The sequence below is a fragment of the Phalacrocorax aristotelis genome, chromosome 3 (assembly GCF_949628215.1).
Source record: "Phalacrocorax aristotelis chromosome 3, bGulAri2.1, whole genome shotgun sequence".
NCBI lineage: Eukaryota > Metazoa > Chordata > Aves > Suliformes > Phalacrocoracidae > Phalacrocorax > Phalacrocorax aristotelis.
The window spans coordinates 94,271,334-94,298,503 of record NC_134278.1 but is presented as its reverse complement, the minus strand read 5'-3'; the positions used below and the strand labels follow the sequence as shown (position 1 = coordinate 94,298,503).

Below are 27,170 nucleotides of genomic sequence, written 5' to 3'. Positions count from 1 at the left end.
GGCGGGGCGAAGCGGACGGTGTCGCCGCGAAGTGGTGAGCGCCTGCCGGCGGGGGCCGAGGCACCCGCCATGTTGGATTTAAAGGGGCTGCGCGGGTGAGGGGGCGGGCCGTGTTGGGTTCGGTTCTCGCTCCGCCCCACCAGGATCGCGACTAGGGCAGCGACAGGCAGTGACCGCGCCGCGGCGGCCATCGAGACCTCGCGCCGAGCAGGTTGGGCGGGCGGGGTTGGCGGGTGGGGTCGTAGCGCCCGGGCCTGGGTCTTTCTCCTCCTGGCCACCGCCGCGGGCGGTGCGGCCGGTGTCTCTGTCCGGGGGTCTGCCGGACCACCCACCCACCGGCTGCCGTGTGGGGCCCGTGGGGAGGGTGGCCGCCCGCCCGCCTCGCCGCGGGTCCGGGCAGCCCCCGTACGGTTTCGGGGAACACGGATACGGGCTCAGACAGGGCGGGGGGAGGGGGCGCCGCGGGGCCCAGGCAGGAGCTGCGCGGCCCCCCCCCGGGGCGGCTGGGAGCGGTGCGAGGCCCCCGTGGGGGAGCCGCCGGAGGGCGCGGGACAGCGCCTGGACCGGGACCGCAGTGCCCGGAGCCGGCGCGGTGGGCGATGCTGGTTCGCGGAGTTCGGGGCCGGCAGGACCCGTCCCCTTCTAACACCGGGGCGCGGCCCCGGCCCGGGGGGCGCCGCCGGCTCCCGCCCCCCGCGAACAGCCCCCGGTGCCCGGGCTGTCGCCCCCGCAGCCTCCCCGCGGGCAGCACCGCCTGCCTTGCCGCTGGCGCGGGGAGGGCTGGCGGAGCCCCGAGCCCCCGGCGGAGACGTGTGGTTGTGACAACGGTGGGACAGCCTGGAGCCCCACTCGTGGCTGTTGCCAGGGCTCTGTGAGCACAAGCTGCGGGGTTCGCTGCTCTATAATTAGGCTGTGTCTTCACCGCAAGGAATGGCTTTCAGTGAGAGACAAATAATACGTGTTTGTACTCTTGCTACATAACTTGCATGAATTTCTTTTTTAACTGTGCTGTAGCCCTTTGTGTCTCGTAGCCAGCCAGGTTTGCCCTTCGGAACTAGGCAAGGGAAGGGAGAGCAAGTTAGGTGCTTTAGTGAAGAAGTGTGTGCTGTGAGATGAGACGAGAGAAAGCCTGCATGTCAACATGGGTGGGCTCCCCTTGCGACACCTGAAGCCCTTCCCCCTCTGGGGAAACCCGTGGGGAGGGACAGGGGTCCCGACGAAGCACAGGCAGATGTAGGTAGTTGGGGACAGTGTGTCTCCAGAGGCTCACAAACCATTGTAGAGAGCGCTGAGAAGGTTGCACGTTACTGTGGGTGGGATGGTTGCTGCAATAAACCACTGGCTATGTCGGACACTGTGATTCTGTGGCATTTGTCCTCTCTCTGCATCTAGAGATCGAACGAATGCTTCCAGGCGGTGCCTGGCCCAGCTCTGCACTGCGCAGTGCTGACACAGTAGGACTCCCAGCGATCTTGTCCTGTATATGGCCATTTCTGCAGGCATAGGGATAGCGACCACACAGCTGGAGGGTTCTCTGCAGCCCCACCTGCTTGGCTTTAGGGGCTGGGATGGGGTCAGCAGTTGGGACGCAGGTAAGGGTGATACCAAATAGGATGTAAAACCTTTTCACCACAAGATCGAGTGTAGGATGGCACAGATCCAGCTGGATGTAGGGCAGGGGTGACTTTGGCCGTCTGAGCAGGAGCCTGATGGTGGCTTAGAACCCTTGGGCAGCATGCAGTGGCAGCTTGGGGGCTCTGTTCTGCTCCTTGGTGCTCCTGTGGGTCCCCGTGGAGGGAGCCCTGGGTTTGGTGTGCGTGGCACTTTCTGCTCTCCCAGGAGAGCATCCGACCGTCCTGTTTCTGGAGCCTGGCTACATCTGCTCCCCTCCCCCTGCTGCAGTGTGGTTGGCTGCTGAGCGCCTGGTGCCTGCGCTTCTGCTAGAACTGGAGAGCAGCGCGGCAGACGCCGTGGGAGCCGTGCATCGCCGTGGCCTGTGCTTTTCCGTGGCACAGGGGCCTCCGGGAGTGCCAGCGCTGGACAAGCTGCTGCAGGCAGCCAGGTACCACTCCTCTGCGGTGTGGGGTGGGGGAGGATTCCCATCCGGTGACTGGGACGGGCAGGGTGCCCAGCCATTCCGTAAGAAAGGACCGCTTTGAAGTGCAATTTCAGGCAGAGCTGGTGAAAACTTTTCTCCTTTGGAAGCTTACAGTTAGCCAGGTGGGCATAAAATTTCTATGTGGTGATACTGAGGAGGGATGAAGGGGTTTCTGTGGCTTGCTTGCCGCAAGGGTACGCAGCGGGCGTGCCTCCTGCTGCCAGACAAAGCCAGAGAAACGATGATGGAGGCAGCTCTTAGCATACAGCAATGGCTCTCAAACTTTCAGAGCCTTGTTTACCCCCAAACCTTCCTCCTATTAATAAGTGCTTACTAAGATGTTTTGAAGTGGAGATGCACCCTACTGGGGGTGGGGGGTGGGGGGTAATTGCTGGTAAGCTTCTGGGAGGGAGAGGATGCGGCTTAGAGGAGGTGTCTGAAGAAGGGCTGGGGGATGGCGTTGCAGCAGAATGCTCTAGCCAGGCAGCCGGGAGAAATTTGCACAATGGTGGGAGGCAGCAGCACATTACCAGCCACCGCAGGCTTCCCTGTGTCTTGCATAGCTGGCATCTGGCACTCTCTTGCAGCTCTGTGCTAGGGTCTCCTCTAGCGTCCTTGGTCTCCTGTCTCCTATGCCACCTTGGAGTCATGAAAAGCGCCTGCCTCTGTGTGAGGAGGAGGGTGGTGTTCAGCATGTGTCGGGTCAAAGATCTGGCCAGCTCAGACACAGGGTAAATAAACATGGCTGAGCTTTGCTGTAATTGGCAGAAGGAGCAGGAAGCGCGTGCTCTCTCATCTGCTGTTTTGGAGGAATGTCCAGGTAGGAACAACAGCATTAACCCCAAATACCAAAATGGCTCTCAAGGCACGAGGGACACATGGCAAGATTTTGACCTTGGCAGAGTTGCTGGATAAAGGCTTGATTTGCTAGGAAAGAGCGATGTAACTCCACAGAGAACTCCAGCTGGTGGGGGGACCCAGGGGTAAAAGAGATCATTTGCTTATTATGCAGGTAGAGCTTTGTCTCTGTGAATTCAGCCGCCTTGTTACATTTTACAAGACCCATTTGCTTCTGGAAATAATAGCTCAGTCTTGCAACCTGCAGTCAGCTGGTCTTTGCAGCTGCCCTAGGTACACTATGGAGGGAGTGTGGGCACTCCAGGGCCCTTCAGGGTACACAGAGTGGCTCCAGGGCACTTGCTGGTCCCAGCTGCGTCCTGGCCACCTCCTGTACTGCTGAGGCACATCCAGTGCATAGCCCTCACATTAGACACATGCCTTGCAGAGGCACTGACTCCTGGAATTATTCTGCCTGCTTTAATACTACTTCATGCTGTCAGAGCAAGGTAATGGCGCTCTCTCTGTCTTTTGTAGAGCGAAACTCCCAATCAGATTCTGAAGCTAGGAAGAGATGCTTGTCCTGGCTTCGTTCCAGCTGCTTAGCTCTTGTCTCCACTAGCCTGGAAACAGGTTTTAATGGTATTCCACTGTAGTCCCAGGCACAGCAGATACAGAATGGATTTGGTGAGCTGCTGCAGACATGAGCAAGAGTTTAAAAACAAGGTCTTATCAGCTGATCTGGAGGTGCTAGCACAAGCTTGCTGGTAGGTGTGGTGAAGACTGCTGTTGTAGTTCCAATGGCCTACTGAAAGATGCATAGATGCATGTTTCCCTGGCCAGCTGGCGTTGTAAACAGCATGAACCGTGATAAGGAGCAAAATGGCTTTCTGCTAATGGCATGTTAGTTCTGTTCTGGCATTTTTATTTTGTTTGGTTGGCTGTTTTGTTGTTGTTTTAAAACCTTGTTGCCTCCAATGTCTACATTCTTCGATTGCTAATGAATTAATTGGTCTTGAAAGAAATAAGTGATCTGATACAAAGCCAACCAGACCATCTTCTCTGTCTTCCTCAGAGCCCATATGCTTATTGGAATTGTATCTTCCATTGCTAACACAGGAATTGCTTGCTCTGATCAATCAGAACAAACCCTAGTAGCTTTTGACTTGCCATTTTCAGCTGTGGGCTGGAAAGCGGGAGAGGGGTGGGAAGCTCCCAGGTCCTTTCTGTAGTGATATGAACCTGACTCACTGCAGCTAAGTCCCTGTAAAGCCAGCTTACCTCTGCCTCGCCCTTCCTGAAACCGTAGGTTATGCTATGGTGTGTTTTCTGTTAGAGATTGTAGGTGGTGGGGAGTTGAAGCTTCTGGGACAGAGAGGGGTGTTTAGCACGGAAGGGAAAGAGCATGAAAAGAGCCTCCTGTCTCCTTGTGGGAGACCCCTTTCACTTGAGCTGCAATCTAGTTCCTTAGTCCCAGTTAAAAGCTCCTCGGGCTCTTGCAGCCAGCTAGTTAGCACAGACTTCCCAGCACAGGCCTTTCGGTATCTAGAAAAACCCCTGGAGCTTCACACTTAGCTAGAGCTGGCATGTGTCAGCTGCTGCTGAAAGAAGCAATCCTGTCCTTGATCCCTGTCCAGGGCAGAGGGAGGGCTGGGGTGTTTCCAATGGCATAGTCAGCTTGTCCTGAGTTACATGTGACTCTAAAGCTTGGGGATGCTGATTGGGTGAAGTCTTTCTGGGCTTGGAGATTGGCTTTAAAACCATGTGATGGAGGTGCCTGGATGTTAAGGAGAGTCCTGTTTTGGGGGCATGGGAGAATGGGGGTGAGACATCTCCTTGCCTCCATTCCCTGCTCTGTCACTGGAGGTGGGCTGCATTGCTTCTCTTGTACTGGGACAGAGGGATCCTTTCCCCATGGGACCATGCTGAAAGGAGGCGTGTGCTGCATTCCCTTCCTCTGGGCCTAAGGTCAGTTTCTAGTGCTGTGGTGCCTGGCCCCTTTGTCCTGAAGTGGTGTTCAGCAAAGACAAACGTAATGAGGAGTTTATCTAAGGAATTCAGACGAGATTTTTTTTTTTCCCTTCCCACATGAGGGTGGTTAAGCCATGGGACAGGGGTCTGAAGAGCTTGTGGGATCTCTGCTTTGAGTGAGGGGTTGGTCCAGAGACCTCGAGGCATCTGTTCCAAGTAATGCAACATCCAGACCCTTATTAGGGAGAAAGTTGCAACAGAACAGTCTCTATATGGTACTTGAAGTCATCTGTGTGTTGGTTTGAGTCTCTAGACTACCTGCAGTGCAAGAAAGGTCCAGGCTGGAGGCTGGGGTTGGGAAAGAACTTTGGGCAGGAGATGGGGTTCTAGGCACCTCCTTTTTTGGCAGTAGGGTGGAGAAACTCATGAGCCAGAGACAAATGGCGGCAGAGGACCTCATGCACATCAGAGTTTGAGTGACATCTTTTGGTTTTGGGATTGCAGCTCAGAGATATGCTGGGTATGAACTCCCAGGGTGCTGACCCCTGACTGATCTCCTCTTTGTGTGTTCTTAGTGGCTCTAAGGGAGCATGAGATGCACCAGGCATTTCTGGCAGTGGTAACAAGCATCACAGAGCTCTGTGCCTCACATGAACCTTAGCAGGCATGTATCCCAGGATGGAGCTTTATACTGCAATTATTCTACCAGTTTTTGCTTTTAGGAGTCCAGCATTTGCCCTCTAATTTCTGGCTCTTATTCGTGTTGCAGTTCTTAACATTACCCTGAAGCTGACTGCAAGCCCATCTGTCCCTTCATTTGCAAAACATCCTTCTCTTGCCTTTGTTTCTAAAGCCTTAACATGTGTGTGTGCAGCTGCTCTTAGCTGTGAAGTTCTTGGGCACTATACAGAGCTGATTATATTTCTTGTTTTACCCATATTGGAGTGGCCCTGGAAACGCTGGCTGTCAGATGTGCAGCTCAGCAGCACCAGTTTGTCCCTTTTTCGTGGCTCTGTTGCAGGTGGCCTGGTGTGGTGACCCTGAGCACAGTGGCGCTTCTGGCAGCAGTGTGGCAGTGTGCAAGTTTCCTGGCAGTGTCAATACGTCCTAGCTGTGCAGCGGAAGCCTCAGAGGCTCTGTGCAGCTGAATGTAGTCTCCTACAGTCTCTGTTTGCTTTCTGACACTATAGTATCAAAATAAGGAGAAAACTTATGCTCATGACACAGCCTCTGCGATGGTTGCAACCTTGGCACTCTGTTTGCTTTTATTTAATTTTTCAGCATCCGAGGCATTAGGTCTAGGTTTTGTTGCAGTATCCCTTAGGAGTGGAGACTTGGCTGTATATTGGCAATCTCACTTCTAGCTTTGTTGGGGAACAACCAGAGTTTCCAGACCCTTTATTCTGTTCTTTAACAGTAATAAGCTGGCAGAGGTCCAAGGGGGGGGCAACCCCCTCCCTGCTTTTTATGAAGTTGTTTTGCTTCCCAAATGCATAACCTTGCTGTTTCTCCAGGTAGCAAAAGCATGTCTCACAGCATGAGACTGGGATAATTATTGTGAAAATAAGACTTTAAGCCCTGTCTTTCCATTTCTAAATGCTACCATTGCTATCTATCTCCCAACTGTGGTCACTCATTCTTGCTATGGGTCAGACTTCCTCTTCCACAGGAAGCCTTTTTCCAGAACCCAGCTGTTTTTCTGCAACTACCATATCCTTAGATCACGTTCTCCTACAGAAGAGTTTGCTGTTAAAAATCTGTGCCCACTCCTATACAGAAAGTGCTGGCAGGCCCTCTGCAGTTTGAAGGAAGCTGCAGTTATTGTCTTGACAGGATCACTTGTGCAAGTTGTGATGGTACCCTGTGTCTCACATATATTTGGTCCAGGGACATGCAGGGAGATAGTGAAGTGAACTGAATTTGTTGAGGCAAGTGTAGACCTGAAGTCTCTGTCCTGTTGTAGTTGACTCCTGATTTCTCTGCTGCTTTTTTTTTTTTTTTTTTTTTCCCTTCTCTCTTTGTAGCCTTCTGACATTAGGCATCATAATATAAGCTTTAAGGTTCATTTGGACCCATTTAGTCTGGCATCCTTGTTTCTGTTGTGGCAGCTTTTGTGGGTTTAAGATAGAAGCATTGAAGCTTTCAGCTCTTTTCTCTTAAAGCTTGTGCATGTGGGAGCAGTTTTCAGCGGCAGAGAAGTGGGCTGCTGAAATTGCTGATGCTCTGTGATTTCCTGGTTATGCACTTGAATACAGGAGGAAGGCTCCTGCCTGGCAGGATGTGCTAGCTGATGGATTCCCAGATGATTGCTGCAACTGCCACAAAGCTCAGTGCGTGCATGTTCCTTCCCTGTCTTCCTGCAGCACTCTTCCAAATGGGAACAGGGGAGGGGAGATGAGATGGGTGTTGCTGGAAAGCCAGGCTTTTCTAGCAGCTCACTGTAAATAGGGAAGATGTGCCAACTAGAGCAGAAACATGGTGGTGGAGACTGGGGCCATGACACCTACAGAGCTGTGAGGAATCCAGCAGGATAAACTAGGAGCTGGGCACTCCAGCTCCCAAGGAACTCATTGGAAAAGTATTCTTTCTTCCTATTCCAGTCTGAACCTCCCCCTGCCAAAGACAAACGATGGTGTCTCCCCTTCTCTCTGCAGGAACCTCTGAGTGCATTTTCTGCCTGGATAAGGGGCACTCAGTGCCCTTTACTGAATGTGTGGGAGTGGGAGGAGTGCTTATACAGCAGCCGCAGCCTGCCTGACCTTGGCATCAGTTGCCACAGAGCATGTTTCCTCTCTGGAGGGCTGGGCAATGAGTGTAGACCCGAGCGCACTGGGGACAGCTAGAAATAAGGCTCTGTAGGGAAGAATTGTCACTTTGGAGGGATAATGAGTTGGCTCCCTCGAGTGTTTGTTGGTTTTCTTTGCTGTGCAAGAGGTGGCAGCATTTAAGTGGCTTTTCTGCAGTCTTCTCTTTGTTTTCTTGTTGGTACTTGGAAGTGAACAGTCCATGTGCTGTTCTCAGGTTTTGCACCCTGTGTCCTGCCTGGACAATCCTCTGTCCACTCTTGAACACTGGAAGTGTGTTGGTACCTAGCAGAGCTGTGCTGCTGGGATGTTACCCTAGGGGAGGAGGACCAGGGTTGTGTGGAGGTGTTTGCACAGCCGCTGAGAGAGAAGAGCAACCTGTATTGGTATGTCATGAGGAGATGAGGATGTATTTGCAAGGTAGGATGAGTCTGATGTGCTGTGGGTCAGGACATTTTGATTATTTTCCCTTCTCAGTTTGAAATCTTTACGGTTCTGAAAAAGAAGTTGATCATGGGGACTGTGAAATGCTCAAAGCTTTTTCTGCTGGAAGGCCTGAAGAAAGACAGTATGTTGCTGTGGTAGAGGCACTGGTGGTTTAACACACAGCTCAGCGATTTCTCAGTTAAGGAGTAGTTCTGTGCACAGTGGAATTAACAGATTCAGACAAGACCCAGATCCATAGAAAATCAGCCTCATTATCTATCCAGGTGCAAGCTCTGGTGGCTTTTTGTCATGATTTGTAACATGTTCCTCTTCCCAATGCATTTGTATTGTACTTTTTAAAGATGGCAGCAAGATCCCTGTACGGACATAAGTAATGCTTCCAAGAAAACTGTCAGCATTTCACAGCTGACCCAGTACACAGAGGGACAGATGAAGAGGCACTTGCATTGCACAGGTGTGTGACCCTTAGGGCAGAGCTCTAGTTTGGTTGTATGCTGGGTATGACGCTGCTCCTGGAGGGTCTCCTTATGTCCCAAGCATTGCCTGTGCTCCAGAGGACTCCCACTTTCTGATTGCCTTGTTTCTGAGTCTGAGGCTGTGTTTCCTTATGAGCTGAAACCAGTGATGGGGCAGGTTCACCCTTTAGCATTTGTTACAGGTGCCACAGTTGTTACCTGTGGAAGCAGGTAAGTGCCTGTTGAGCCTTCCTGGGAAGCTGTCTGGACCTAATTCAGAACAGGACAGCAGTGCTTTGCCAGACATGGCAGCACTAGCATCCTCTGGGCTGTCAGTGTCTTCCTCTGAAGCTGGGAATCGTTGTTCATTTCCTGAATTGTGCTCACCTGCAGAAGTCCACCTTAGGCAGGGCTCCCCTTGTTGCTTTAGCACTCAGTCACTCTGGCAGATGTATTATAAAGGTGGGAAAACAAATAACCAAGGGAATTATGGACCAGAATGCTTAACTGCCAGTTCCTGGAGAATCAGTTAGGAAGACAGGATATGTGTGGTAGCCAGCTCTCAACAGATGTAGTCTTTTCTTTGAAACAGTAGTCTATTCCCTCTGTCTTGATCTTAGTGAGGTTTTTCATGCCACTCCTATCATATGGTCTTCTCTAAAGCAAACTGGGAAATGTCACAGTCTAGATGAGACTTGTCGGTATAAAATGCACAATGCACAGGATAATTGCATGTGGAGCATGGCAGATACCCAAAAGCAAAGGATAGAGTGAAGTATGGCTTGGGGTTGGTGCTGATGCTGGATCATGAGGTGAATGTGAAGTCAGCATTGTGACTCTGGGGTAAGGGGCGGGAGGACTCAGCTCTTACTCAGTGGTACGAACAGGAGCTCAGTCTTCAAGAGATATGATGTGTTCCTGCCCTGCTGAGGTTCAGTAAGGTCTTCTCTGTGTGTCGAGAGTTTGCTCCCCTCCCTTTGGGCTGGATGTGCATCACTGGAACAGAAACCAAAGAGAAGCTGAGAGGAGAGCTCAGGCCTGTAAAACATCTCAAGGAACTTCTGGAAGAGTAGGGCTAAATAGGAGGGAATGTGTGGGTATAATGAGATGTATGTACTTAGAACAACTGCCCTAGCACCGTTTCCTATCTTCACTTTCGGTGCTGTAGCGAGGAAGAAACCAGCCCCCTCTATTGTTCAGGGCCCACTCCCCAGCAGGGATAATGGTAGCTGAGCTGGGGATCTCCCTGACCCCCCCACCCTGGGTAGAGCACAGAGCTGTGGAGGAGAGGAGCCCTGCCAAGAATTGGAGCTCTACTCTCTCTGTTCCTGTACCTGGGGCAGCATTTCTGCACGCTTAGTAAACCAGGCGTGAGGCTGCTGCCGAACAAAGAGCTCACACCATGCAGAGGTGGGTCCGGCAGGAGGACAAAGACAAATCTGTTGGCAGCTCTTCCCCTACCTCCCCCTGCACAGTGCCTGGGCAGTTTGCCAGCTTCCTGCCAGCAAGGCCCTGGGTGCTCAGGTTGCAATGCCTCCTGCCAGCTCTGGGCAGCAAGGAGGTGCTGCTGGGCAGGTGCTGCCCGTGCAGGGCATCAAGCTGGCAGCACCAAGCATCAAGCTGGCTTCAGCCCTGCAGGAGGCTGGCCTTGGAGTGACTGATGGTGAGGTGGGTGGTGGCTTTCCTGAGCAATGTGAAGAGGCTGCTGGGGTGGCCCAGCTGGGGGGAGGCTGAGAGGGTTCAGAGAGTGAGTCACGGAGCAGCTAGGGTACTGTCAACCTGCTATAAGAGGTCTTGCCTGCTTCTTGTGTCTTTCACCCTCTGGCCTGCTGTGTTTCCCTAGCTCCTGGATTTTCTAAGCAGGGATCTTGCAGCCACACTAACATTGTGGGTTGTAGCACTTCTTGTCCCTGTGCAGCGGCAGTAGCTTGGTACTGTCCTGTTGTGTATATGGGGGGAGCAGGACAGGGAAGGGGTAGAGTCCTTATGCCATCCTGAGGAGTCCTTGGGCTGGCAGCAGGGGGAAGGAAGCTGGGAAAGCTGTTGGTGTTTCAAGCTGACACCCACACAAGGGTTACACTAGTGTAACTGTAGCAGTTGGTGTATGTAAGCTTTCCCACACAGGCATGACTCAGTTCATGCTGGCAGTGTTATGACCCTTGTCGCCACAGTGGCCATTCTGTGCCGGCGCTGGGATTGTCAGGGTGTACTCTTCTGGTCAGGGAATTTTTTGTTTGGCCCAGTTAGGCCACTGATGCCTCCCTGTCTGAGAGAGACTCTTCCATTTTTCCACTGAGGAAGCGGAAAGCTTTGAGCTGGCATCCCTTCACTTTCTATTCCCTTTCTTCTGCAATCAGAAGAGGTGTTGAGCTCTGACAGCCTCCTTGCATCAGTGGTCTGTGGGCAGGAAGTGTACGCATTGCAACCCCAGCTGCCAACTACAAATCTCTGCTCTTAAATGGAAGCTAAATCAGCTTTCCTTGCTGCTGGGAGTGTGGGGGTGTTGGAGGTCAGCACTGATTCTAGCCTTTTTGTCTTCTGTCCACGTGTGCCACCTGCACTGGATACAAGCACTCTGTGCCGCAAAAGCAGAGACACGTGCCTTGACAGCTGCCTGCTGCCAGAGGGAGAGGGGAAGACGAAGGGGAAGGACTTAGAGTGGGCAACCAGTTGAATGCTGTCTCTGGCTGCATGAAGGAGGCTGTGACACCTGTGTCTGGTTGTGGATCTCTGAAACAGCACTGAGGCACTCTGGTTTTCTCTCTCTCTCTCTGTGTAGAGCTACAGGAGCAGGACTATGTCCACCATGGTGTACCCAAGAGAGGAGAAACTGGACAAGCTGAGCCAAGAGGAGATCATTTCCAACACCAAGCTGGTGATGCAAGGGCTGGAGGCACTCAAGAATGAACACAACTCCATCCTGCACAGCTTGCTGGAGACTATCAAGTGCCTGAAGAAAGATGAAGAAGCCAATCTCGTGCATGAGAAATCCAACCTGCTCCGCAAGTCAGTGGAGATGATCGAACTGGGGCTGGGAGAAGCTCAGGTAAGAGTGGTGGGTGATGCCCTAGGTGGGTTACCCAGGATGGATAGGGGAAGGTGAGCATGTGGCCATTCCCCAGAAGGTGCAGGAGCAGTATGGGGCTGCATGTAGGTGGCCCGTGTGACCCTGAGTGTGGGCCCTAAGCATGGATGTGGGGTAGATGCAAGATTGTGATAGTTACTGACTGGGACTCTTGACAAGGTGATGATGGCATTGTCCAACCATCTGAATGCCGTGGAGTCAGAGAAGCAGAAGCTGCGTGCTCAGGTGCGGAGACTGTGCCAAGAGAACCAGTGGCTGCGAGATGAGCTTGCAAACACCCAGCAGAAGCTGCAGCGCAGTGAACAAACAGTGGCTCAGCTGGAGGAGGAGAAGAAACACCTTGAGTTCATGAACCAGCTGAAGAAGTATGATGAGGATGTCTCACCTTCGGTATGCCCTAATCCTGTCAAACTTTTGGGAGTGGGGGAGGTTGGACCAGCAGGATTGCCTAGGTGTGATAGTATTGCCCTGGATTTTACCCCTTCCCACTTCTGTGTGCAGCAATACCTGTAGCTGAAGGCAGCCTGCATGGGGCAGAGTCTCTGGAAGAACATGGTGTAGAATGCCAAGATGGGCTGGGAAATTTGGCTTTACTGGTTTTATTGTGAGCCGGAGGAGGGGGGGAAGATGGTGGCAGAGACAACAGGGGAAGTTGAAGGTGTTAGTGGGCTGCAGCAGGGAGGGAGAGTGTGGCAGGTGACTAAGCCCAGGCTGCTGCTCTCTCCTCGGAGAACCAACAGTGTTGTGATTCCCATCCTCTCAGGAGGAGAAGGAGGGTGACTCTGCCAAGGACTCTCTGGATGATCTGTTCCCAAATGAGGAGGAGGAGCATGGTCCTGGATGTAAGTGTTTTCTTGCGCGTGGTTGCTGGCTGTCTCTGTTCAAGCCTGCTGTGCCAACTGTGCCCCTGTTTATTCCTCTGTGCCTGCAGTGCCCCACCAGCACAGCAGTGCAGTGGCAGCTGCCCAGCAGGGAGGCTATGAAATTCCTGCACGCTTGCGCACCCTCCACAACCTTGTCATCCAGTACGCCTCACAGGGACGCTATGAGGTGGCTGTGCCACTCTGCAAGCAGGCGCTGGAAGACCTGGAGAAGACATCAGGCCACGACCACCCTGATGTGGCCACCATGCTCAATATCCTGGCACTAGTGTACAGGTGAGTGTGGTGGGGAGGGCAGGACTGGGCCAGGGGAGCTTTCTGCCTCTCCCATTTACCAGGACAGCACATTCCGGTGATGGGACACTCCCCCAACTTCTGTTGGTTTGCCTTTCAAAAAGGTTTTGGCACAGATTAAATATTTGGACCACCAAGCTCCCTGATATAACTAGGGACTGACTAAGGGAGGGAGGAATGGAGAAATGAAAGGGCTGGGGAGGCTGGATCTGTGTGAAAGGAGGACTGTTGTTCACAGCTCTGCTTGCTATGGGCCATGGTGTCTAAATCCCAAATAACTGGTTGGCTTTGCACTGCAGGGATCAGAATAAATACAAAGAGGCAGCACACCTCTTGAATGACGCTCTCTCCATCCGTGAGAAGACTCTGGGCAAAGACCACCCAGCAGTGAGTGTGTCCCTCTTTCAGTCACTTCCCTTGACCTATGGGTGCTGCTGGGCTATAATGGTGCCCTTATGGTATGTCTGCAGCCAGACTACCAAGTGTAGCAGTGTGCTCTGTGATGTGAGGGGTACTGTTCACATGGTGTGGGGTTGTTCTACTGCTTCAATATTTCCTGCTGTCTTGTTCAGTATGGCCTGTCAGGAGCTGGCTCCTCCTGGATCCTGCAATGTAAGCAGGGTAGCCTTCTGCCTCTGGACCTCCTTCTTTTCAGAAGCAGCTGTACTGCAGGCATGAAGGAAATGAGGCAGTCACTCTTACTGCTGTTTGCACCTCTTGTTTGGTTGCACTGGATTATGCTTTGTTTCATGGAGAACCTTATGTCTCTGTAGGTGGCAGCAACTTTGAACAATCTGGCTGTTCTCTATGGCAAGAGAGGGAAGTACAAAGAAGCAGAGCCACTGTGTAAGCGAGCCCTGGAGATCCGTGAGAAGGTACTGGTCTCCCACACTCTACTTCCTTCCAGCTTTCCTGTGGGTTTTTACCCCATTACCTCACTGCACCTGGGAGACCCAGGACCTACCTAGTCTCTTCGGCTGCCAATTCTGCCACCACCTTTCCTATCTCTCCAGTGTTTGCAGCCTTAGAGAGGCCTGCCAGAAGGTGGAAGCTGGAATTTCTTCTCCTCATCTCCCTAGTCCTTGGCTCCTGTCTGACATAGGCATGTCCCGGAGGGACTGCAGTGTCTACTAACTCCAAGAGTCCACTGCAGTCTTTAAGTGTTAACTTTTTGTGGCTTCTCTTCTTTTGTTTACCCAGGTCCTAGGCAAAGACCATCCTGATGTGGCCAAGCAGCTGAACAATCTAGCCCTGCTGTGTCAGAACCAGGGCAAGTATGATGAGGTGGAGTACTATTACTGTCGGGCCCTGGAGATCTATGAGAGCTGCCTGGGTCCTGATGACCCCAATGTGGCCAAGACCAAGAACAATCTGGTGAGACCCTGGGGAGATGCCATGTGGGGATGGGGAGTGGTGCTATGGGAAAGGTGAGCATTGTCTGGTGCTTGGAAGATGAAGAGTGATAGCTGCAAGAGTGGGGCAGAGTTAACCTGCATTGCCCAGTGGGGCTAGAGCTGTTTTCTTGGTTTCAGGCCTCCTGTTACCTGAAGCAAGGCAAATACAAAGATGCAGAGGTGCTATATAAGGAGATCCTTACCCGTGCTCACGTGAAGGAGTTTGGCTCTGTGGATGGTTTGTACAGCTGTTGGGGCTGGGGAAGGGTGAGCAGTTTGGTCTCCTGGCTCTCAGCCTAGGCTTGGCTGGTTCTGGTATCCCCCTGGCAGAGGGATGGGATGCCTTGCAGGGCCCCTGCTTTGGGCAGCCCTTGAAAACACTGCCATTCTAGTGTGTTATGCTGTTTCACCCCCTTCTCTCAGAAGGGGTATTGGACAGCTCTGACAGTCTTTACTGGCCTGGGAATAGGTGTGGCTAAAGGCGGAATGACAAGTGGCACAGTCGTTCCCAGGTACAGGCTCAAGTTTCCCCTGTACACCTGGCACAAGTATTCCCCCACAGCAGGACTTGTTTCTTCCTTCCCCTGTTCTGCCCTTGCAATGTCAGTTGCCTTTCTTGGGGCTCTGGCCCAGGGAGCACGGGGATCTGAAAACCTTGTCACTTCCCTCTGAGCTGCTGGCTCTGGGGGCAGAGAGCTGGGCTGTGCAGGAGGCAGAGCCTCAGTGGAAGTGGGAGAGCAACAGGGTGAGGTTGTGAGTGGAGCTGTCTTGAATTCTTCCCCACACAGATGAACACAAGCCAATCTGGATGCATGCAGAGGAGAGAGAGGAGATGAGCAAGGTGAGTCTGAGTTGGTGGTGCTGCCTGTTGATAGCAAGAGCCCTGGTTGGGGAAGGAGATCCAGGGGTTTTGAATCTCTCTTACCACAGCCAGACCCTCCTTTCTGCAGTCTGAAAAGCTGCCATTAAGTGCAGGAGGGGTCTGGAGAGTGGGGAGAGAGCATGGCTGTTCCTTGGGGAAGCAGGGAGGGAGGGCCCATCAGAGAGCTTGATGCTTTTCCTGGGGCAGGGGGTTGTTCAGCCTCTCAGCCACGGCTGCATGCTCTCTCTTTTTGCTTTAGTGATCCCTCTAGGGTACGCAGATGATGGAAGATGGCGGATGGCAGAGGGTTGTGCTGCAGGGCCTTGGCATTCTGTTCCAAAGAGCTGCTAGTACACAGAGCACAACCTGCTTCTGAAGCAGCCCTAAGGCTGCCTCGGGAAAAAGAGAGGTCAAGAAGAAACTGCTGTTGGCACCTTGCTTAGGAAATGGGGCCAAACCTCCTGGAAAAAGATCTCTGAACAGGCTGGGCCCTAGCTGTTCTATGTCCTAGCTGGCCTGTGAAAGGGGATAGATATGGGTTGTGCTTGCCCTGGACTAGGCTCAGAGGCAAAGAAGCTGTTGCTCCTGTTGTCTAGGCCCTGCTCTGTGCTTAGCTGATAACTGCAGCAGAGTCCTGTCTCTGTTTTTCCTAAGCCTAAGACCTCACCTGCTTTTTGGCCAGAATGAAGGGCTCTAGTCTAGTCCTAGCTGCAGTAGGAGCCCACACAGCTTCTCTCCTTTCCTTTGCACTCAGAGCGGGCCCCATCCCTACATGGGCTCAGACAGCAGGCTGGCAGGCTTGGCTTAGTCACTTATCAGTCCTATCCTGTGAGTCCTAAGAGCAGGGCATGAGCAGCTGCCTCCGTCTTCCCATTGAACCACTCTGTGCAGTCCCCAGTGCAGGGCAGTGCTCAGCACCCCCTTGCACTACTCCATTTGCTGCCCTATGAAGGCTCTGCTGCAAAGAAATTACACTTGCTGCAGCACCATCCTATGCTGGAGAAATCAAAGTTGGAGTAGAGACCAGGAAGCCCTTGCCCCCTATGGTATTGAGGCACTTCTGATGGTATCTCTGGAGGTTTAAGTGGTCAAAAGTAGAGCTGTTTTGTGGAACTATGCTCCAGATAATACAGGCTTTGCTGTGAGGCAGAAGAACAGGCTCAGGGACCTACAGTTGGACTGAGATTCATTCTACAGTCTGGGACAAGGGCTGAGCCTCTTTCCCTGCCCCTGGGGCTCCTGTCCCCAGGGCAGCTGTGCCCATGCCCCCTGGCACAGCATGGTTGGCATGGCCTTCCTGGCCAGGCAGCGATAACTACAGACCTGGGGCTGCTGCTGCACTCTGCTTTATGCTGTGTTTCCACATCTATTAAAAAGCATCAAACCCCTCTTGCAGAGCTTCACTTCTTTTTTCCCCCCCTCACCTCTCTTTCCCTCTGCTGTCAGTGGCAGCAGGGGCCAGTTGGCTCGTGCCAGCAGCAGGGCCTTGGGCACAGCTGGCAGCCCTGGCCTGCAGGGCTGCTTCTGCCTCAGGGGCTCTGACACTTTCCCCTTGGGTTCAGCCACCCTCTTAGGGCTACATGTACACAAGCTTCAGAGGTGTTGTGAGTCCTGAGCTCTCCTGTCCCTGGGGCCTGCCCAGGCTGTGTAGGCTCTGGCACAAGGAAACCCACATGTGCCTAAGGCTCAGGTAGACTCCAGCATGTGTGGTAAAGATATGAGAAGTGCCGTGGGACTGAGTAATAAGGAAAATGGTCCCTGTGAAGAGTTTCTTCTAGGCCTCTGGAAACTGCTGTAGAACAGTGGTCCCCTGGTGAGAGCAGCCTTGCTGGACTTGGGGCTGAGCTGGGTGCTTCCTGCCCAGCCCATGCATCCTGTGGGTGCAGAGCCAGGGCCATGGCACACTCCCAAGTGCTCACCACACACCAGGGTGCACAGTGTGGGGACAGGCAGCCCTGTTCCTGCAGCAGTGGCAGTTCCTACCTGCAGGTGCCATGGTCCCTACTGACCCAGGGCAATGCTGGCTAGCAGCTAGTGCCCTGCAGAGTGTGTTGTCCTGGCCCAAGTCTCTCCTTGACTGTCAAGCTCTGCCCCTTCTGTTGCTCTGGCCAGCAGTCTCTTTGCTCCTGGCTGTGGCAGGGTCAGCCGGCTTTGGGGTGCAAAGGCTGGGTAGGGAGAGGAGACAGCTAGCTGGGCTGAGCTGCTGTGGGACTGGCCTGACCTTGTAGGCAGAAGGCTTGGATGTGGCCGGCTGATTCTTTTGCTAGCCACGGCCAAGGGGTTTAGCACCCATGCTGCTTGGTATGCTATGGGGTTTTTGTTTGTTGGGGTTTTTTTGTCTCCCCTTTGCGTGCTGGGGGGATGTGGTGGGGTGTCATGTCCTCCAAAGTGCCATGAGGATGGGCTATGTTGTCCCTGCTGCCTTTGGTACCGTGAAAGGGGGAAGCAGATGGGATTATGCTCCTTACTGGGTTGGGAACATCACTTCTACTTGTGGCCCAGATCTGTTGCAGCAAATCGGCTTTCAGCTTTCACTATAGGAATCTGCTGGGCTTCATAACCATATTTATACATTGTGTTTCTAAAGGCTGGGCTGGTGTGGGAGTGCAGCCTGGGGCCTGACTCTGGCACCTATGGGAGAGTACAGGCCAGAGAAAGGCAGTAGGCATGGGGCTAACAGCTCCCATCTCTCCTTACCTTGTAGAGCAAGCACAGAGACAGTGCTCCCTATGCTGAGTATGGTGGCTGGTACAAGGCCTGTAAGGTTAGCAGGTAAGAGGCGGTTTGCAGGCATCTGTGGGCTCTGGAGGATGTGGCCCCAGGCCTCCTGCCCACCTTCCATCTATTACTACAGCCCAACTGTGAACACCACTCTGAGGAACCTGGGTGCGCTGTACCGACGCCAGGGCAAGCTAGAGGCAGCTGAGACCTTGGAAGAGTGTGCAGTTCGCTCTCGGCGGCAGGTAACCACAGAGGGACCTTCCCTGATGGAGGGGGCATTGTGGGGCTTGGGGTGGCAGGTCATGGCACAGCAGTTGGCTTGGGGTGTGGTGAGCCTCCTAGGCCTTGCAGCCTCTGATATCTTTGGTTTACATTCCCACAACACCATGGCACCTTGGTAGTTGGGGCTGCATTTGTGCAGGGGTACACACGTATGTACGTGTGTGGCATTGTGCGTGTGTCCATGGATGGAGCAGATTACAGTGTGTTTATATCTGGGGAAGAAGGTGTGGCTCTTTGAGTGCAGAAATACTGCAGCTGGGTTAGGGCAGGTTACTGGGCTCGGTCAGCTACTGAGGAGATCTGCACTCCCTGGGATGTTTTCTTCCCACTGACTTTTTGTCCAGGGAACACACTAGGGATTTCTTAGAGTACCTCTCACCCTGAACTCCTCTCAATCCTTAAATAATAAAGCAGGAGCTGTAAGCACCTAGAACAAAGACTGAAGGACAGCACAAACCTTCACACACCAAAACATGAAAAAAAAAAAAGCTGTTAGCTTTGGGGTAGCAAGCCCTTCTCCCCCACAGTGGTTTATGGCTTGGTGGGGAGCTCACTGAGCTGGGAACCCAAACAGGGACTGCTAAGTGCAGGATGGCATTTGGCTCCATCCTTCTTGTGCTGAAGAGTTTTGGCTGTGGTGGGGCAATGGCCAAGAGAGGGGACAGGTCCAAGTGCAGTGATGGCCCATCAAATCACCAGAGGGAAAGAACACAGAAGGGCAAAACATGGTGCTTCCTTATCCCTTTCTACTTGCAGGGCATTGACCCGATCAACCAGACGAAGGTAGTGGAAATCCTGAAGGAGGGCGATGGCACAGAGAGACGTCGGAGCCTGGGAGGCAGCGTCAAGTACGAGAATGCCACAGACGGTAGCGAGGAAGTGAGTATGGGCGTGGAATGGAGCGGGGTAAGTACAAGACACCATCAAGAATGGCCTCAGCTGGCTGCCAGAGGGAAGGGACAACCTGGCTCAGGGCTGTCCCTGCGTGGCCTGTCGTGGCATCCTGTCTGCTTCCATTCGTTCCCTGCACACTTCCTTCCCCTGTTTCTTGGCATGAGCCAGCCAGCCCACAAAGGTGCGTGTCTGGGCCTGGCTTCTGGTGTACAGGCCAGATATCCCCAACTGATGGCTCCTGCTTCTAGGGGTCTGCCAGGCCCTGGCAGTGCACAGCATGAGCCTGTCCTGGTCTGCCCTTAATCTTAGCCTTGCAACCTTATTAACATCTCTCCTTGCTGCTCCCCTCTTGAGGCCCTTGCTGAGAGCATCGGCCCCATCTCAGACCCGTGCAGCCTCTGCGAGCAACTTGGCTGCCTGCCCTGCACTGCACCACAGGCGATGCTGAGCCTGGGGAGGGTTGTATGTGTGTATGTGCCTGAGTGACTGCAGGGCATGGGAATAGTCTGCAGTCAGCGTCTTTGTTGTCCACCTCTCCTGGTCTTATGCCCTCTGTGGGCTCTGGCTAAGCAGAGGTGGTAAAAAGCAGGTCTTTGTGGGATGCCAGGCTGGGCTGACCCGTGGTGGCAAAGAGTCTGGCATTAGCTGAGGCACAGACGGGATGACCGGAGCCTAGGCTTGCTCTGAGACTGAGGGGCACTTCGGTCACTAGTGCTGAGTTTGGAGGAAGGAGACGGTCCAGGACTGGGACAGGTGCCTTTTGTCTTCTGCAAGGACAAGGATGGAGAAGAGATGGCAAGTGAGCATGGTGCTGGTGGGTGCTTGGCTCAAGGGCTGCTAGAGCTGTTTAACGCTTACCATTCCTCCTGCAAACTCTAGTTGAGAGCATAGTGTAACTGGGTACCCAGGGGTTGTTGTGGCCTGGCACAGGTGACACACTGAGCCCATGGAGACTTTCGCTCCCCCCTCACATCTGCTGTCACTAACCCTTCCCCACCTGGCTCAGTTCCATCCCCACCTGCATGAGCTCCCTCCCTTCCTCCTTCCTCTTCCCCGTTGCCATGACAGCCAATCAACACCCAAGCCTGAAGCCTGCTGGCTGTCTTGATTGTGGATTGTACCCAGGAGGTGGCTGGAGGGGACCTGGGGAGCAGAGCTTTTAGGGGACCTGGCAGCTCTGCCAAATGCAGGACTGTCCTCTGTCCCAGCTCTTGGCATCAGGAGTGAAGAGGGTCCTAGGCCTGGCAAAGCACCAACCCTGGACCCTTGTACTTCCTGTTAGCAGAGGAGCTAGACAAGCATAGAGGGAGGGCTGCAGGTTTGGATTAGGATCACCTGGTCCCTGTCCTGACTGGTGTCTCTCTGCAGTTCCTCCTGGTTGTGGTTGATGTTGGATGATCGCTTTGCACACTTTGCCCTACTGATGGTCTGGGAGACCCTCCTGACAGTCACTGAGCTGATCATCCCAGGGCAAGCAGGCAATGCCATCCTCTCCCCCAGCCTGACCCAGCCAAGGGCGACAGTCCCTGCTCTCTCTTCCCCTGGGGGTTTGGCAGGGCTTCCCTTGCCCAGCCAGCTGTAGATAGAGGGTTTGAGGGCTAGCCCAGCGCCCTGGGAGATGTGGCTGCTGCTATGTGGCGCTCAGTGCATTTTCCAGCCTGCTGCACATGTAGCCAGCCTCCTCTCCCCAGCCAGCAGCACTGTACTGGGCTGCAGCTCCCCCAAAAAGAAGGCTGAGGCAGCTCCTGCTGCTCCTGTCTGTCACAGCCAGTTGTTCCTTGAGCTGATCTAGAGACCTTGGATGTGCTGCCTCAGGGCAGACTCTGCTGCCATCCCTTAGCTGTCAGCTGCTGCCAGCAGGGCCGTGGGAGCCCCCAGGGTGCCAGCAACCTCTGTGCCCTGCTGCAAGGGCAACTCTGGAAGCACCCCAGGGCCTGGACCAGATACTTGCTGCCCAGGTGATTGGGCTGAGAGCGCTAGGGTCTGGGCCATGAAAGCAAGGATGGCACCAGCTCGGTGGTGCTGAGGCCTTGGCAGGCACCCCATGCTCAGGAGCAGGGACCCCTCAGAGCAGGAGGCCCAGGCTGTTTCTCCTGGAGCTAGCTGTTCCTGCCAGCCTGCTAAAGCGCGTTGGCAAAGATATGAGCCTGCTGTTTCAGCCTCACAAGACTCACTCCCTGCCCATCCATGGCCCATTATATCTGCATGCAGCCTGGGCCCTGCCCCACCTGCTCCCTGGGTGACCTACAACCTCACGGCCTTGTAAATTGTGTCTTTCTCCTCTCTGTGCACTAGGCTTAAATGCCTCCCGAGACTCCCTCTTTCCCCTCCACCGCAATCACCTGGATGTTTGTGTTGTATCTTCCGACTTTTCCTCCACACCATCCCTCCTTCCTCGGCAAGAACTCCACGCCAGTCCCCCAACCCTCCCGGCGCGCGAGGGCACCGCGACGCCTGCAGAGGAGTGCCTGGCCACATGGCTCAGCTCCAGTCCCGTGGCCAGCAAGAGCAGGAAGAATCTGCAAGGAGCTGCCTGCTCCCCCAGGCCAGGGCGACGGGCCACCATCCCCTTGCGTGCCCCCACCCCCAGCCTGTCCTTGCCCATCCCTGGGGACCAGGCCTGCGGGGGATTGTCTTCACTCCAGGCGTGCCAACTCCACCGTCATTACACATCCTCAACCCTCCTAGCTTGTTCCCTCCATCTCTGCAGAGGCCAGGATGGAGGCACGAAGATGGGGGGCTGTTTTGGGATAGAGAGGCCTGGCCTTGGCAGGGGTGTCATGTGCCCAGTTGCTTTCTTCCCTGTAGGCTTAGCTGGTGTTAGTGCCCTGTAGCAAACCTGCGCTGGCCACTGGTGAGCTGGGCTCTCACTGCAGCATAGGGCAGTCCCTGTCTTGCCATACTCCTCCCCACTGAGCTCTGCAATCCAGGGGTGGCATGCAGGTCTCTCTGCAGGGGCACAGGAATGTGGGGCGGCCCATAGCTACTGTACATCCAAGACGAGGTGAGGAGGTGACAGCCAAGGGCTGTGCACGGAACAGGGAACTGCAGGACAAGCATGTTGGGTTGCAACGTCCTGATCTGATGGCATTAAGGGGTGAATCGGCTCCCTGTTGGAGAGGGTGAGGCAGGGGTGAAGCTGTTTGCTGTTCCTTGGAGGCAGAGGAAGGGTAGGAGGAAAGCAGAACTTTTCTGCAAGGGCCCCATGCCATTAGAAGTGGCTGAGATGGGGAACGGGCTGGTTTGGAGCAGAGTGGTTGGGAGAAAAAGGAGGTGTAAAGAAAGATGTGAGGAAATGAAGAGCTGGGGCTTGGGGTGCTCTGAGCATGTGGGGGCAGGTGAAATGCCGGAGGGAGGTTTCCACAGGAGAAGAAGGGGCCAGGTTGCTCATGGAGGAGCGCAATTCTTGAACGCAGAACCTGGCTTGCCAGGCATGGTCCCTGGGGCTGTGATTTGCTGTCTGGCTGTCCTTAGCCAAGTGGGTGGGAAATCTGTAACCCTGTTACTACTAGGAAGATAGTGCTCATCCTGGGCATGTGTGGGGGTGGCTCAGCACCTCTGATGGGACTCCAGGCCTGCACAGAGTCTGGTGCTGTTGGTCACTACTGGGAAAGAGGATGTTTTGCAGGGCCAGACCACCACTGCCTTGAGTCTTCAGCCTTGGGTGCACACCCTTATCCCACCTCCTACATGAAGTGAATGCCCCTGGCCCTCCTACCTGGTAAGAAACCTGGGGAGGCTGCAGCCAGCAGGACAGAGCCCAGAGGCCAGCGCAGGACACCCACTTATTTATTTAGCTAGATAGTTTCTCTCATGCTAGTCATCTGGCAGGTTGTGATACTAAATGTGCTTGTGTCTGTCTGGGCCTGGCTTTCCTGTGGTGGTGCAGGGGCCTTGGGGTACATGCATGCTGGCCCCTTGGAGCATGCGCTTGCTGAAAGGAGGTTTGTCCTCAGGACTGTGGGGTGTGGAGCCCAGGGCTGAGTGCTCTAGGGCTGCACCTTCCCTACCTTTCTCTCCCAGCGCTGCTCCATGCTCCTGGAGAGTGGCGAGTCCCCAGTGCAGGGTGCATTCAGGCCTCAGTGCCACCTGCCCCTGTGCTTTGCCATGTCCTGGTGCTGTAACAACCGTACCTCTGATTAAAGGTAGACAGACCCGAAACGCTGCCCTGTGCTTCTTTCCATGCTCTGTAGGCCAGCGTCGGTCAGCCCTGGGGTGGCGGGTGCAAATGCTGCTGGAGCAGGTGTGGGGGTGCTTGGTGTCTGTGTGTGCAGGGGGGGCATGCTGCCCCCAGGGCACCTCTCCTAGGCTGAGCATTGGAGATGAGGGACCCAGCTCCACTGTGCCTCTCCCTAACCTCCAAACTGGGGTTGCTACTAACCTCAGCTCTGTAGCCATGTGTGGCAGGGCTGCCCTGGGGCATCTGAGCTTGGGCCTTTCCCAACAGGTGTTTCCATTAGCCAAAGAAATACCCCATTGTGTCCCCCAGTCCTGAGCTCCATGTGCTGCCAAATCCTACCCATGGAGCAGGCAGAGTGGGAGCATGCAGTGGAGAGCAGCTCAGTGGTGGAGCTGCTTCTTTTTCTTTGAGTGTTCTCAGCCTGGTGGGTGCAATGGGGCGGGGGCTCTGCAGTAAACCAAGCCCCATAAATGTTCTGGGTTAAAAATAACCTTGCAGAAAAGCGGGTGGGGAGAGAAGGGAGATTATTTTTAACACAGCATGCAGCAGCATTTGGTTCTGGTTTTGGTCTGCAGTCAGCCTGCATCACTGCAGCTGGGGAAATGTGGCTCCATTCTCCATCCCTGACCCCAAAGCATACTCTTCCCACCAGATCCTGCTGCCCTTGTACCATGATCCTGCTCTCCTGCCCCAGCTATGTTCCCTTCTCCACCCCTGGCTTGTGTGCCCTGGCAAACGCAACAGTGCCTGGCTTGGAAGTACCCTGCAGGGAGGGTGGTGACCCAATGCAAGTCTGGTGGGGAGGCAAAAAAACACCCCACCCCCACCCTGTCTTTGCTAGTGCCACATACAGATGGCCAGCTCCTCCAAAACCTGCCCAGGGTGCCTCATGCAGGAGTTGAAGTGTTGACCTTGCTAATGCTTTTGGTGCTCTCTGCATTCCTGGTGAGTGGGTCCCTTGCAGCAACAGCACATGGCTTCCAGTTTGGAAACCCTTCATTCTGATGAGAAAGTGAAGAGGTTCAATGCACTTGGCTTATCCAAGAAGGGATGAGATGAATGTCAGGAAAAAGGTTTTCTGGTAGGAAAAGTCTTGTTCAGCTGTTGGAGTGGGGTCTAGGGCTGGATCAGGTCTGGGTAAATGGAACAGGGAAGTGTTAGAAAAGCCTTCCCCAGGGCCCCAACCCATAGGGCTGAGCACAATGGGGTGACTGGCCTAAGGCAGGGACTGTGCTCACCTGCAGAGCTGCAAGGACAGTCCTGGCAGTCACTGCTGCCAGCCTGGGCCACAGGGCAATTTGGTCATTTGGAGTGGTACAAAGGGGCTGCCACACATGCTCATAAGGAGCAAAGGGCTTTTGCAGTCACCTTATCTGTTTCTTTGGTCCTGATGTGCCAGGAGCCATTGGGATCAGGAGCAGGGAGGACTGCTGTTATCAAGCCGTCAGAGCAAAAGTAACTCCACATCAGCAGTGGTACCACAGCCTTGTGTAATGAGCATGCCTGGCCACAGGGGAAGAGGTTGGTGCCATGATGGCACAGTGGCATGAGGTGGTGTCATGCTGTCAGCCTGTGCTTTGCAGACATGGAGCTAAACACAGGAGATGGGGTAGAGCCTGTCAAGGGCTAAGAGTGCCTTTCTGAGTACTGGGGAGTTTTGGGGGCATGTGGGAGGAAATGAGCTGGGGAACAAGACTTACAGCTGGTTTTCGTCTTTGGAAAAAGCAGGTAGCTCTAAAGAAACCCCTGCAAAGTGCTACCCTGGGGCAGCGAGTGGGGCTGGGTGCAGCTGAAGTTGGAGACCAAGGAGAGTGGTGCCTGCTTGGCAATACAGTGTTGGTGCAGCCAAATTAATGTATCCCAGATGGAGCTGCCTGAATTGCTCAGCAGCCTCAAAACTAATTGTCTTGGGGGTGTTAGAGGTAGGACAAGGCTGTGCGTGCATGTGGTCTGGTCTTGTCTGATGTGAGTGAACCTGCAGGCCTGGCATGCAGGACCAGGATGTGCATCAGGACAAGTGCTGGATGGAGAGGAGGAATAGCAAGGGCAAGGGGAGGGGGAGAATAGTCTCCAGCCAGCAGCAAATATGGAGGGGGTACTTGAAATGAATGTCCCAGTAGCATGTCCTGGCTTGAGAGAAGTATCCCCAAGCCTGGGGCTTCCACCAGAGCTTGGTGCTCCCCTATCTACTGGGACCTCCTTGGTAGCTGCTGCCTGAGCTGTCGCAGGTGATGGATTCCATGTTCGAACAGGGCGGTGGGTATCCCAGTGTTGATTGTGCTGTTGGCCTAGTGCAGGCCAGCAGCCTGGTTGGGTTGGGCTTGCACTGGGCAGGAGGGAGGATCAGTCTGGATGAGCCAGGCCATGGTGGTGGGGATCCCTGACTCCATGGTCATTGTGTCCCGTGGAGAACCAGAATGAGGGGGAGCCACGTAGTAAGCAGTAAGCCTGCTCTGGGCCAGGGCAAATCCTCAGTGCAAGCAGGCAAGAGGGTGTTTGGAGCCAAGCCTGGTTCCTGGCCACTCATCTGCAGCATGCCATAGCTTGATCGGTGCCACTCAGCCATCGCCCCGGCTTGTGTCTCTGTGTGCAGGATGGCAGTGGCACCCTCCAGCGCAGCAGCTCCCTGGGGAAAATCCGGGATGTGATACGGCGGAGCAGTGAGATGTTGGTCAAGAAACTGCAGGGCAATGGTCCCCTGGAGCCCAGGAACATCAGGTGCGGACCAGGGTGGTGAGGGCCATGCTGGGTGCAGGGCAGGTAGGGGCCCTGCCACCATGGGGGTTGGGGTCTGGCCAGGCGCAACAAGATGACACCTGCTCTCCTCTGCTTTCTTGTAGCATGAAACGAGCTGCATCATTAAATTACCTGCACAAGTCTAGTGATGCTTCGTTTGAGGTAAGCACTGGGTAGGTGGCAGGGCTGGTGCAGGAATGGGTGCTGGGGTGGGTGCTGTGTGGCCACAGATGGCTATAGGGGCTGTGGTCAGAAACACAGGTGCTGAGGGGCACAGCGGGCCACACATGTGGTGCCCAAGGCCCCACTGGAAGTGTCCATCTACAGAGTTGTACCCTGCTGCTGCGTGGGGTGGAGCTAATCTGCCTTCCCAAGGGGTGGCCTGGGCTGGTGCCCCCACTGCACCCCCCAGGCAGCTGCATCACCCCTTTTCTGAGATCATAGCTCCAAAAATGAAGGTGTTGCCTCCAAGTAACCACCTCCCTGCCTGCTGAGCTCAGCAAACCCTCCATCCACAGAATGAGAGCAGGGAAGGCAGAGGTGGTACCTAATGTGGCTGATCATGGCACTGGGGGAGTTCTGGCGTGCAGGAGGTGGGCTGGCAGCTTTGGGGTGTGGGCGTGGATTGCAGTACTGGTCCTCATGAGTGATGTATTTTCCAGGGCACCCAAGGGCTCCGCGCAGAGAGTAGAGGCCTCAGCGCCAGCAGCATGGACCTATCCTCCCACAGCTCCCTGCTCTCCTCCAACTGACCCGCCTGCAGGTGTCCCCTGCATCCAGCCGCTCTGCTGCTGGCACACCACAGCTTTCCGCTGCATGGGGCAGCACCCGGCACCCTCCCCACCTCAACTCCTCTGTTTTCCCCATCACCGGCTCCTGTGCCACTGTCTGCCCATCCAGCCCGGGGCCCCGGCAGGCCCTAGCTAGTCTGGGCACGGCAGCCCGCACGCATGCTCCTCTGCTGCACGCCCGGAGCCGGCAGCCCCGGTGGCAGCACGCTCGGCACCAGTCGCACACGCTAGCCAGGTAGCCACGCCAGCCCGGTGGGAGTGAGGCAACCCCGGGAGCGGAGGCGGGAGGCCCCCGGCCGCACCGGCCCTGCCCGGTCGCGTGCCCCGGCTGGGGGGGCGACGGGAAGCGCGGGCGGGGGGGCGAACGTGGGGCGACCCACCCCCGCTTGGTTGATGGCTGTACTTTATTTTATTAAATAAAACCGACCCTAGAAGCGA

General features: G+C 54.6%; 1 protein-coding gene across 8 annotated transcripts; it reads left to right on the top strand.

Annotated features, from left to right (window-relative positions):
- The first annotated feature begins 2 nt into the window (after positions 1-2).
- Positions 3-27,170, top strand: LOC142055075 (kinesin light chain 1-like). Of its 8 annotated transcripts, none has more exons than XM_075088518.1 (17): positions 3-34; positions 1,903-2,062; positions 11,392-11,658; positions 11,857-12,087; positions 12,461-12,539; positions 12,629-12,854; positions 13,172-13,259; positions 13,646-13,747; positions 14,073-14,246; positions 14,405-14,504; positions 15,055-15,107; positions 17,833-17,900; positions 17,983-18,091; positions 18,888-19,037; positions 25,799-25,923; positions 26,046-26,103; positions 26,604-27,170. In XM_075088518.1, the coding sequence occupies exons 3-17, from the start codon at positions 11,410-11,412 to the stop codon at positions 26,691-26,693; spliced, it is 1,902 nt and encodes a 633-aa protein (XP_074944619.1). In that variant the 5' UTR covers positions 3-34; positions 1,903-2,062; positions 11,392-11,409; the 3' UTR covers positions 26,694-27,170. The 8 variants fall into 8 exon arrangements, with proteins under 8 accessions (XP_074944619.1, XP_074944624.1, XP_074944617.1 ...); XM_075088516.1 differs by having other exon boundaries at positions 18-211; XM_075088519.1 differs by lacking the exon at positions 3-34 and adding an exon at positions 72-211 and having other exon boundaries at positions 18,888-19,010.

What these genes read in the sequence shown, in the direction of transcription:
- LOC142055075 (XM_075088518.1), top strand. Translation starts at nt 11,410, where the DNA reads ATGTCCACCATGGTGTACCCAAGAGAGGAGAAACTGGACAAGCTGAGC. An exon ending in ATGAGGATGTCTCACCTTCG is followed by an intron (nt 12,088 to 12,460) that starts GTATGCCCTAAT and finishes CCATCCTCTCAG; the next exon opens with GAGGAGAAGGAGGGTGACTC. An exon ending in CTGGAGCCCAGGAACATCAG is followed by an intron (nt 25,924 to 26,045) that starts GTGCGGACCAGG and finishes GCTTTCTTGTAG; the next exon opens with CATGAAACGAGCTGCATCAT.